We start from the raw sequence: 12,718 nt of genomic DNA, 5'->3' as shown, positions 1-12,718 counted from the left end.
TCTGGGCTGATTCCTCACCGTTCTCATGATCATTGCAACTCCATGAGGTGAGATCTTGCATGGAGCCCCAGGCCGAGGGAGATTGACAGTTATTTTGTGTTTCTTCCATTTGCGAATAATCGCACCAACTGTTGTCACCTTCTCACCAAGCTGCTTGGCGATGGTCTTGTAGCCCATTCCAGCCTTGTGTAGGTCTACTATCTTGTCCCTGACATCCTTGGAGAGCTCTTTGGTCTTGGCCGTGGTGGAGAGTTTGGATTCTGATTGATTGATTGCTTCTGTGGACAGGTGTCTTTTATACAGGTAACAAACTGAGATTAGGAGCACTCCCTTTAAGAGTGTGCTCCTAATCTCAGCTCGTTACCTGTATAAATAAGACCCCTGGGAGCCAGAAATCTTTGATTGAGAGGGGGTCAAATACTTATTTCCCTCATTAAAATGAAAATCAATTTATAACATTTTTGACATGCGTTTTTCTGGATTTTTTTGTTGTTATTCTGTCTCACTGTTCAAATAAACCTACCATTAATATTATAGACTGATCATTTCTTTGTCAGTGGGCAAACGTACAAAATCAGCAGGGGATCAAATACTTTTTTCCCCTCACTGTATGTACAGACTCAGTGAGCATTGCTATTGAGAAAGGCCGCCGTAGGCAGACCTGGCTCTCAAGAGAAAACAGGCTATGTGCACACTGCCCACAAAATGAGGTGGAAACTGAGCTGCACTTCCTAACCTCCTGCCGTATGACCATATTAGAGACACATTTCCCTCATATTACACAGATCCACAAAGAATTCGAAAACAAACCCAATTTTGATAAACCCCCTTATCTACTGGGTGAAATACCACAGTGTGCCATCACAGCAGCAAGATGTGTGACCTGTTGCCACAAGAAAAGGGCAACCAGTGAAGAACAAACACCATTGTAAATACAACCCATATTTTTGTTTATTTATTTTCCCATTTGTACTTTCACATCATTATAACACTGTATATAAACATAATGACATTTGAAATGTCTATATTCTTTTGGAACTTCTGAGTACTATTAATATTTATTTCCCTTTTGTTTACTATCTACTTCACTTGCTTTGGCAATGTTAACATTCCCATGCCAATAAAGCCCTTAAATTGAAATTGAGAGAGAGAGAGATGCACCAAAAAGAAAGTGAATGTTCACTCACTGCTTGCTACTTCCAAGTGAGATCTAAATCCTCTAACACAGAAAGAATTTAAAATAATTTCTACAACATTAATTGCTTCTGATGGCCATGTCAAAGGTCAGAGATCAAAAGGTCAGAGAGCAGCCAATAGAATATAATCTATGCAGAGTTTTAAACAGTCCTATTCATCCCGAGTTCGTTTGGCATGGCCCGGTGCCCTGGGTGGGTGGAGATTTCACTTAAGGAACAATTAAATTGTCTAAAATGAGCAAACTCCGCCCACCCGGGGCACCGGGCCATATAAAACCAACTCAACCATTAGCTTTGTTTCACAGCTTCCTCATTTTCCTCAGCTTGTCATCAATACCTCAGCAACTCCCCAGAGGAGAGTCACCCAACACATCACCTACTCAACTAAGTTTTCAAGCGCTTGATAATTAGTGTGAATAACTGCTATGGAGGTCTCAGCTTTAGCATAGCATTACCATATGGCCTTAGAACAATGTGTTACAGATGTAAGATCTTAATTTGATCACAATCCTGCAATGCAGGACATTTAAAACTGGTAGTGTCTTTCTGGTTTAAAAAGGCTTCTGAAGGTTGCAATTTCCACTGAAATTTCAGACTTCATTTTCCCTTACGAAAAATTTATCAACCCCTACAAAAAATGTCCATTGATTATAATCCACATAATAATTCACATTTCCTGTTGCTGCAAGACTATTTATTTTCCTGCTGGAGCAAACTGGCTCAAATTATGATCATAAATGTGTAAACAACAGCCTATTTCAGTCTGTAGAACTGGGTTTATTAAACACTCATTATGTTAGCTGTGTCCCTGAGTTCTCGCTCTATCATCTATATGTTAACTGGTACAGGAAGGGCTAAGGGAAAGGCCCAATAACGTTTTTCTTTTTTTAAAGTATCATCTTTACATCATACTGCATCTATGAACTTGAAGTATTGTAATTTCACCGTCTTGGATAATAACTAGGGCTGTCAGAGTTAATCAGTTAATTCAAGCTAACTTTGTCATTTTAGTGCACTCTTTTTTTATCGTGATTAATCGCATTGTCTGAAAGCGTTCAAAATAATGTGAAAACATCCCAAATACATAATCTATACAAGTTGACATTTAGCTTAAAGAAAGTGTGCTTTCTCAATTTACTTAACTTTGCTAAGCGTTACTTTAGCCAAAATCAAGACGTCAATATTAATTACAGCTTAATTTGAGCAAATTCAGAATTTGCGATTAATCACAGCAAACCCTGTGATTAACTCGATGAAATGTTTAATCGTTAATAATAACAACAACATCTGGCCCACTGACAACTCTTTAAAAGGTGCACTAGGCAGTAATCACTCCATTTCCTGGTTGCTAAAATTCTAATTTCAGTTTGTGACAAAACAAGAAATTATACTGTAGAGAATCGTACCATCTAAACAGCTGTGAAATAAATATATTTTCCATAACCAAAAATATTGTATTTTCAGCTGATGTACAAAACCGAAAGTAAAAGATGCAAAAACTAAACTTAAGCGCGGGAAGCATAGAAATAGCGCACCTAGAACAGGTCTCCTGAGTGGCGCAGTGGTCTAAGGCACTGCATCGCAGTGCTAGCTGTGCCACTAGAGATCCTGGTTCGAATCCAGGCTCTGTCGTAGCCGGCCGTGACCGGGAGACCCATGGGGCGGCGCGCAATTGGCCCAGCGTCGTCCAGGGTAGGGGAGGGAATGGCCGGCAGGGATGTAGCTCAGTTGATAGAGCATGGCGTTTGCAACGCCAGGGTTGTGGGTTCGATTCCCACAGGGGGTATGAAAAAAAATAATAATGTAAGCCGCTCTGGATAAGAGCGTCTGCTAAATGACGTAAATGTAAATGTAACAGATCTACTGCTTCTTAGACTTGCTTTCAAATTAGAATGACAGATCTACAACTCACATTTCTATGTGAATTTGGTCGGATCGCCCAAAAAGTTACGTATTGCAGCTTAAAGAAAACGTGTTCAGTCAGCCAGGTATGAGCAAGAAGTCGAAGTAGAGCAGTATAGCTTACCTAAATACATCATCATTGTCTGTTGGAATTGTACCACTGATAATTTTAAGAAACCCCACAGGTGCTGGGCTTCCCTCAGAGCGAAAGAGAGAGCGGATTTCCCTTTCTTGACTAAATCTGTTGCATAACCCTCTGTTTTCATAGACAGTATCTGCACCTTGTTTCTCTAGCAGTCGTCCTACAGCCTCTGTTTCCTGCGTGGAGAGTAGACCCTTGTAACGGCCGTTCTCTCCTACTGAGGTGATTAGTCTTCTCAGGTCTCCAGTTTCCCTGGATAATATTTGGTATGCTCCTTTTTTGTTTTCATAGCACCTTGAACTTTCCCCTTGTGTATTCTTTTAAGCATGGATTAAATTAAGTATTATTATTCCTTTTCATGGTTTGAGTGAGAGCATCTTTTGAACTCTACTAATATTAGGCTGTAGCCCTGAGCTGTTACTACCATGATGACTGCAGTGGTTCTTATAATCTGACTCAGTCATTTAGCTCTGGTCTGACCGAATATTATAGAAAAATATATAAAAGATTAGTTGTTTTTTTTACACCAAATACAAACCTAATCTGACCTAATCTTAAATCAAATCAAATTTTATTTGCCACATGCGCCGAATACAACAGGTGTAGACATTACCGTGAAATGCTTACTTACAGCCTTTAACCTACAGTGCATTTATTTCTTAATAAAAAAGTAAAATAAAACAACAAAAAGTGTTAATAAAAAAAGAGCAGAAGTAAAATAAGATAATAGGGAGGCTATATACAGGGGGGTACCGGTGCAGAGTCAATGTGCGGTGGCACGGGCTAGTTTAGGTAATATGTACATGTGGGTAGAGTTAAAGTGACTATGCATAAATAATTAACAGAGTAGCAGCAGCGTAAAAACATGGGGTGGGGGTGGGGGGGCAGTGCAAATAGTCCAGGTAGCCATGATTAGCTGCTCAGGAGTCTTATGGCTTGGGGGTAGAAGCTGTTGAGAAGCCTTTTGGACCTAGACTTGGCGCTCCGGTACCGCTTGCCGTGCGGTAGCAGAGAGAACAGTCTATGACTAGGGTGGCTGGAGTCTTTGACAATTTTGAGGGCCTTCCTGACACCGCCTGGTATAGAGATCCTGGATGGCAGGAAGCTTGGCCCCAGTGATGTACTGGGCTGTACGCACTACCCTCTGTAGCGCCTTGCGGTCGGAGGCCGAGCAGCTGCCATACCAGGCGGTGATGCAACCAGTCAGGATGCTCTCGATGGTACAGCTGTAGAACCTTTTGAGGATCTGAGGACCCATGCCAAATCTTTTCAGTCTCCTTAGGGGGAATAGGCTTTGTCGTGCCCTCTTCACGACTGTCTTGGTGTGTTTGGACCATGATAGCTCGTTGGTGATGTGGACACCAAGGAACTTAAAGCTCTCAACCTGTCCACTACAGCCCCGTTGATGAGAATGGGGGCGTGCTCAGTCCTCTTTTTCCTGTAGTCCACAATCATCTCCTTTGTCTTGGTCACGTTGAGGGAGAGGTTGTTATCCTGGCACCACACAGCCAGGTCTCTGACCTCCTCCCTATAGGCTGTCTCATCGTTGTCTGTGATCAGGCCTACCCCTGTTGTGTCGTCGGCAAACTTGATGGTGATGTAGTCGTGCCTGGCCATGCAGTCATGGGTGAACAGGGAGTACAGCAGGGGACTCAGCACGCACCCCTGAGGGGCCCCCGTGTTGAGGATCAGCGTGGCAGATGTGTTGTTACCTACCCTTACCACCTGGGGGCGTCCCGTCAGGAAGTCCAGGATCCAGTTGCAGAGGGAGGTGTTTAGTCCCAGGATCCTTAGCTTAGTGATGAGCTTTGAGGGCACTATGGTGTTGAACGCTGAGCTGTAGTCAATGAATAGCATTCTCACATAGGTGTTCCTCTTGTCCAGGTGGGAAAGGGCAGTGTGGAGTGCAATAGCGATTATATCATCTGTGGATCTGTTGGGGCGGTATGCAAATTGGAGTGGGTCTAGGGTTTCTGGGATAACGGTGTTGATGTGAGCCATAACCAGCCTTTCTAAGCACTTCATGGCTACAGGTCGGTAGTCATTTAGGCAGGTTATCTTAGTGTCCTTGGGCACGGGGACTATGGTGGTCTGCTTGAAACATGTTGGTATTACAGACTCAGTCAGGGACATGTTGAAAATGTTGTTGAAGACACTTGCCAGTTGGTCAGCACATGATCGGAGTACACGTCCTGGTAATCCGTCTGACCCTGCGGCCTTGTGAATGTTGACCTGCTTAAAAGTCTTACTCACATCGGCTACGGAGAGCGTGATCAAATAGTCATCCGGAACAGCTGGTGCTCTCATGCATGCTTCAGTGTTGCTTGCCTCTTAGCGAGCATAGAAGTGGTTTAGCTCATCTGGTAGGCTTGTGTCACTGGGAAGCTTGCGGCTGTGCTTCCCTTTGTAGTCTGTAATAGTTTTCAAGCCCTGCCACATCCGACAAGCATCAGAGCCGGTGTAGTACGATTCAATCTTAGTCCTGTATTGACTCTTTGCCTGTTTGATGGTTCGTCGGAGGGCATAGTGGGATTTCTTATAAGCGTCCGGGTTAGAGTCCCGCTCCTTGAAAGCGGCAGCTCTACCCTTTAGCTCAGTGCGGATGTTGCCTGTAATCCATGGCTTCTGGTTGGGGTACGTACGGTCACTGTGGGGACGACGTCATCGATGCACTTATTGATGAAGCCAGTGACTGATGTGGTGTACTCCTCAATGCTATCTGAAGAATCCCGGAACATGTTCCAGTCTGTGCTAGCAAAACAGTCCTGTAGCTTAGCATCTGCGTCATCTAACCACTTTTTTATTAACCGAGTCACTGGTGCTTCCTGCTTTAGTTTTTGCTTATAAGCAGGAATCAGGGGCCCTGAAGGTGTTTAGCTACCACTGCAGATAAAGATTACCAGTACTTCCTGGAAAAGGTTTTTGGGACATCATATCACTGACTAATCTGTTTCCAAGTTATGTGACTGTACCTGCTTCAGTCTTTCTGGTGAAGCCTGCGGCCTGCTTGATGGCAGCAGCAGTGAGGGCCAGTCCTCTACTCTTCCTCAGGCCATGCTGGAGGACAGCCTCAAACTGGGCACACAAACAGATCACCCTAAAGGGGAGACAAGCATTACAATACATCACACACACACAAAACATCAGTAAATCCTATCAGTTTTGGAATAATAAAGCACATTGGTACCTGCTGTCGGAATCTGAGGCGATCTCCTTTCTTCCTCCAAAGCGAATTTGGCACTGAAGAGACATGAAGAATGAGGATGACATGGCGATCAAAATAACTATGACAAAACACATTTACTTCCTCAATGGGAGCCTGCCAGCTAGAGACCACAACATCAAACCAGCTAGAGAAACAAAACAATGGGCACAGTATCATGCCTTAAACAGTACAAAGTATAGAATTACACTATTTTTGACAATGTAATAGCACATCATTACGCCAGTTTATGACTATATGACTCATTTCACCATAGCCGTAACGCACTCCTCTTCAGTGGCCTGTCATGTACAGGGAGGCTAACATAACCTGGCCTGTCACGTACAGTCGTGGTCAAAAGTTTTGAGAATGACACAAGTATTGGTCTTCAAAGTTTGCTGCTTCAGTGTTTAGATATTTTTGTCAGATGTTACTATGGTATACTGAAGTATAATTACAAGCATTCCATAAGTGTCAATGTAATTGTCAATAAGCGCCTTTAAGTTTATGCAAAGAGTCAATATTTGCAGTGTTGACCCTTCTTTTTCAAGACCTCTGCAATCTGCCCTGGCATGCTGTCAATTAACTGCTGGGCCACATCCTGACTGACGGCAGCCCATTCTTGCATAATCAATGCTTGGAGTTTGTCAGAATTTGTGGGTTTTTGTTTGACCACCCGCCTCTTGAGGATTGACCACACGTTCTCAATGGGATTAAGGTCAGGGAGTTTCCTGGCCATGGACCCAAAATGTCGATGTTTTGTTCCCCGAGCCACTTAGTTATCACTTTTGCCTTATGGCAAAGTGCTCCATCATGCTGGAAAAGACATTGTTCGTCACCAAACTGTTCTTGGATGGTTGGGAGAAGTTGCTCTCTGAGGATGTGTTGGTACCATTCTTTATTCATGGCTGTGTTCTTAGGCAAAATTGTGAGTGAGCCCACTCCCTTGGCTGAGAAGCAACCCCACACATGAATGTCTCAGAATGCTTTACTGTTGGCATGACACAGGACTGATGGTAGCGCTCACCTTGTCTTCTCCAGACAAGCTTTTTTCCGGATGCCCCAAACAATCGGAAAGGGGATTCAGAGAAAATTACTTTACCCCAGTCCTCAGCAGTCCAATCCCTGTACCTTTTGCAGAATATCAGTCTGTCCCTGATGTTTTTCCTGGAGAGAAGTGGCTTCCTCACTGCCCTTCTTGACACCAGGCCATCCTCCAAAAGTATTTGCCTCACTGTGCGTGCAGATGCACTCACACCTGCCTGCTGCCATTCCTGAGCAAGCTCTGCACTGGTGGTGCCCCGATCCCACAGCTGAATCAACTTTAGGAGACAGTCCTGGCGCTTGCTGGACTTTCTTGGGCGCCTTGAAGCCTTCTTCACAACAATTGAACCTCTCTCCTTGAAGTTCTTGATGATCCGATAAATGGTTGATTTAGGTGCAATCTTACTAGCAGCAATATCCTTGCCTGTGAAGGCCTTTTTGTGCAAAGCAATGACGGCACGTGTTTCCTTGCAGGTAACCATGGTTAACAGAGGAAGAACAATGATTTCAAGCACCACCCTCATTTTAAAGCTTCCAGTCTGTTATTCTAACTCAATCAGCATGACAGAGTGATCTCCAGCCTTGTCCTCGTCAACACTCTCACCGGTGTTAATGAGAGAATCACTGACATGATGTCAGCTGGTCCTTTTGTGGAAGGGCTGAAATGCAGTGGAAATGTTTTGGGGGGATTAAGTTAATTTTCATTGCAAAGAGGGACTTTGCAATTAATTGCAATTCATCTGATCACTCTTCATAACATTCTGGAGTTTATGCAAATTGCCATCATAAAAACTGAGGCAGCAGACTTTGTGAAAATGTATATTTGTGTCATTCTCAAAGCTTTTGACCACGACTGTACAGGGAGGCTAACATTACCTGGCCTGTCATGTACAGGAAGGCTAACATAACCTGGAAGTAATGGGATGTGTGGGATAATGAGCAGTAGTTCCGATGTTTGGGGTTTTTCCATCACTGGTTATTTGGACAAATCATGAATTTCGCAGGTGTTAGCATCTTTAAAATATCGGAAGGGGAGGGGACATTCGGCCCGTAACTTGCAAAGAGAGAGGGTGGCGCTCCTCGTTCCGGGTTCCACTCCTAATTAAATCTCTTCTCTTAACATGTATGGCCCCAGAACTTAATCGAGCAGCTGACCAATTACGAGAGACAGTTCTGGGTTAACCGAGAATACCCCTCACCTGTTTGACAGAGTCCAGCAGCCTCTCCAGCAGGTGTTGTCTCTTTACGTCATTCTGCTGAGGGCCTAAAGAGGAGGAGAAGGAGGACGATCATACAAACATGACTGTCAGTTTGGGAAACTCATCTTAGATTTCTGGCCTAAGAGCGACTGGCCTGCATAATGGAGAAGTAATCTCTGGCTAAATCACAGAGCTGTACCACAATTTCACCAAGCTTATCAAAAATGTATACAGTGATGTGTCCTCAAAGAAAAATATGATTTGGTCAAACATCTTTAGTCTCCAATATGAAAGTGACATTACAACAACACATATTGGCGCTACTGTAATAAGAAAAGGTTGTTGCAATAAGTATCTACCAACTAATACATGCAGGTTGCTAAGAAGGCACTACCTTGGATAGCGGACTAAACTCCACAGTGAAGTAAGTTTCTGATGAGCTCCACCAGAGCAGAGACCAGGTTTTGTGGAATCTAGCTCCGACTACATCGATTCGCCCAAGGTCAATACTTTTAAAAAATTGAAAATATGAAATGCCTACCTTGTACCTGTGTTTGTCCTCTGTAGTTGTGCCTTCCTTTCTTTGTTGAAATCCATACTTTTTAAATAAACGTTAAACAAATACAACTACAGACTGTTTGCTCATTGCTGTTGCTCTAAAAAGATGGCAAGTCAGCACAAATGCACATGTGCCAATGGAATCTCAACAAGGAAACAGTCAGTGGTTGTATTTTATTAACGTTTATTGGAAAAGTATGGATTTCAGCAAACAAAGGAAGGCACGCAACTACAGAGGACAAACATATGTACAAAGGCATTTCATAATTTTTAACATTTGAAGTATTGACCTGGGGCGAATCTATGTAGTCGGAGCTAGATTCCACAAAGCCTGGTCTCTGCTCCACTCCGTTGGTGGAGTTCATCAGAAACTTCCTTCACAATGGAGTGGAGTTTAGTTCGCTATACCTTGGAGAATGTTATGGGCTACATGAAGATGGTCAGGACTTAGCCCTTGATTCTGACTCTCAGTTCCATTACATTACACATACAGTGAGCACCATAATTCATTGGACAGTGACCATTTTTTGTTATTTTGGTTCTGTACTCTAGCACTTTGAGTTTGAAAGGATACAATGACAATGAGGGCGAAGTGCAGACTGTCAGCTTTAATTTGAGGGTATTTTCATACATATTGGATGAACCGTTTAGAAATTATAGAAGCTTTTGTACATGGTCCCCCCCATTTTCGGGCATCAAAAAACATTGGACAGTTTAACATAATGCAGAATAAAGTAATCATTGTTAATATATTTGGTCGCATATCCTTTGCATGGAATGACTGCTTGAAGTCTGCGATGCATCAACATCACCAGACGCTGGGCATCTTCCCTGGTGATGCTCTGCCAGGCCTGTACTGCAGCCATCTTCAGTTCCTGCTTGTTTCGGGGACTTATTGCCTTCAGTCTCCTCTTCAGCATGTAAAATGCATGTTCAATTGGATTCAGATCTGGTGATTGACTCGGCCAGTCAAGTATTTTCCACTTTTTGGCCATCCAAAAACCCCTTCGTTGCTCTAGCAGTATGTTTAGGGTCATTGTCTTGTTGCATGATGAAGTGTCGTCCAATGAGTTGAGGCATTTGGTTTTATCTGAGCAGATAAAATATTTCTGTAGACTTCAGAATTCATTGTTCTACTTCTGTCTGCAGTCACATCATTGATGAAGACAAGTGAGCCTGTTCCACTGGCAGCCATACAGGCCCAAGCCATAACACCCCCTCCACCATGTTTCACGGATGAGGTGGTATGCTTTGGATCATGGGCATTTTTTTTTTTTCTCCACACTTTCCTCTTTCCATCACTCTGGTACATGTTAATCTTTGTCTCATCTGTCCACAATACTTTTTTCCAGAACTCTTGGGGCTCTTTTAGGTGCTTTTTAGCAAACTGTAATCTCGCCTTTCTGTTCTTCAGGCTTATCAGTGGTTTGCATCTTGTAGTGTACCCTCTGTAGTCCTGCTGGTGTAGTCTTCTACGTATGGTAGACTTTGACACATCTACACCTGCATCCAGGAGAGTGTTTTTGATCTGTTGGGCTGTTGTCAGGGGGGTTTTCTTCACCATAGAGTATTCTCCGGTCATCCACTACAGTGGTCTTCCTCGGTCTACCGGGTCTTTTGACATAATTGAGTTCACCGGTTGTTTTTTTCTTGTTAATGATGAACCAAACTGTTGACTTGGGCATGGCCAGGGTTTTTGCAATGTTCCTGATTGATTGATTTTCATTTCTGAGCCTTATGACGGCCAGCTTCATTTGCGTCGACACTGCTGTCTTCCTCATGTTGTCACACCCCAACAACAACATCCAAAGGCAATAGCAAAGTCTAGAATCAATACTATTCATCAACAGCTCTTGTGCATTCACTAATGACGACACAAATGAATACACCTGCCTAACGACACATATGTGAAGCCAATTTAACAAATACTCGTAGTACCTTAAAATGGGGGGACAATGTACAAAAGGTGCTGTCATTTCTAAACGGTTCATCCGATATGTATGAAAATAGCCTCAAATTAAAGCTGACAGTCTGCACTTCACCCTCATTGTCATTGTATCCTTTCAAACTCAAAGTGCTAGAGTACAGGACCAAAATAACTAAAAAATGGTCACTGTCCAATGAATTATGGTGCTCACTTAAGTCATTGGAAGAAGGCGTCTTCTGTAGGGGGGAGGTTTGTTAAGAGCCCCGATGCTTGGTCTGAACATTAACACGCATTGGACCTTATGTTTCATATCAGCGATAAATAATTTTCTAAAAACAAAAGGTTAAATTGATACACCTTTATAGGGTTAGTGATCCCACACAGCCACATCTCCCTGTTACAATGCGTGTTTATGTATGACAGCGGGACCACTGCTAATTATCTATCTAGCATGCTCCAAACACCTGTGTGTAATGGAAGAAGGCCGCCAGAAACGTGTTGTCACTGAAAAATACTGTTGTTGGCTGCAACTGTGAAAGCCTGTTAAATCAGTAAGTGTATATTTTGCATTTGTGAAATTACTTTGATGTGATATGAAAGTAAAAGGGCTTTATGTTTCTAGAACCGTATCGCAATTCAGAATCGATTCACATATCTGGTTGTTTTGGCTGCCAGAGCCAGTCTACCTCTGAAAATAACGTAAGGTCCATGAACAAGGAGTAACGGTAGGCTCATTAACAGTACATCTTGGGCTAGTCAGGACTCAGGAGCAATAACAAAATAAGTATTACTATTATAGTTAGAGGGGTTTCTCTTTGATATATCAACAATTGGTTTCATTCATGACATCTATGGTGTCATGCAGTCAAGCAATAATTCGATTTGCATGGGGAGATTCAAGATACACGCGGGAAGAGTCATCTATCCTTCACGTCTGCCTGAACTCACATGATGATAATTATGCGTTGTCATCCATTCTAAACCTCAGTGTTTTAATAGGCCTATATGTGCGTAAACCAGACATAAATTCGTGCAATAAGCCAAAGCCAGGTGTCAACTTGTGATGGTAGAACAAAAAGTGAATGTTTTGTTTTAGCTACAACTCACCATTCATTCTGTTAGTCCGAGTCTGTTAGTGTTGTTGTTGACACACCACATGTAAACTAGTTCATGGCTCTTCGGTTCGACTTGGTGGATATCCAGAATTCTATTGCGATTCATCACATTCTGTACGAACCGAACTCTTGGTGGCAGAGAGCACAACTTCCATGATGCAGCCCTCGGTCCCTTCTTCCCATCAACACAACCTCGGGCCGTGGCCCACTGTTGCTCCTGACGGCTGAAACTACAGAGGCCTGCGAGTAGCAGTTTATCACAATCGGTATATAGTTAAACTGAGTCACATTTGTCGATAAAATGGTTGACTAACAAACCCAGCAGCATTGGTAGATTCGGCGACTGGACTGTCGTGGCTCTGGTAATCGTTAGTTGTAATAAAAGGAATTCGTTTTGACACTTCGGTGCCAATGCCTGCAAAGCGAAACAGCG

The 12,718-nt window shown here is 43.1% G+C and overlaps 1 protein-coding gene across 4 annotated transcripts in view; it reads right to left on the bottom strand.

The window, feature by feature from the left end:
• The window catches only part of LOC121576866 (sorting nexin-29-like), a 132,990-nt gene extending 120,272 nt beyond the window's left edge, over window positions 1-12,718 (bottom strand). For all 4 annotated transcript variants that reach the window (XM_041890416.2, XM_041890428.2, XM_041890424.2 and 1 more), the window contains exons 1-4: window positions 12,278-12,718; window positions 8,686-8,750; window positions 6,428-6,480; window positions 6,213-6,337 (exon numbers count right to left, since the gene is read on the bottom strand). In XM_041890416.2, coding sequence (XP_041746350.2) covers window positions 6,213-6,337; window positions 6,428-6,480; window positions 8,686-8,750; window positions 12,278-12,284 — 250 coding nt within the window. In that variant the 5' untranslated portion in view covers window positions 12,285-12,718. The remainder of the gene's footprint in view (window positions 1-6,212; window positions 6,338-6,427; window positions 6,481-8,685; window positions 8,751-12,277) is intronic.

The sequence above is a fragment of the Coregonus clupeaformis genome, chromosome 1 (assembly GCF_020615455.1).
Source record: "Coregonus clupeaformis isolate EN_2021a chromosome 1, ASM2061545v1, whole genome shotgun sequence".
In the NCBI taxonomy this organism is placed as follows: Eukaryota; Metazoa; Chordata; class Actinopteri; order Salmoniformes; family Salmonidae; genus Coregonus; species Coregonus clupeaformis.
This window is presented reverse-complemented; position numbering and strand designations above follow the sequence as displayed.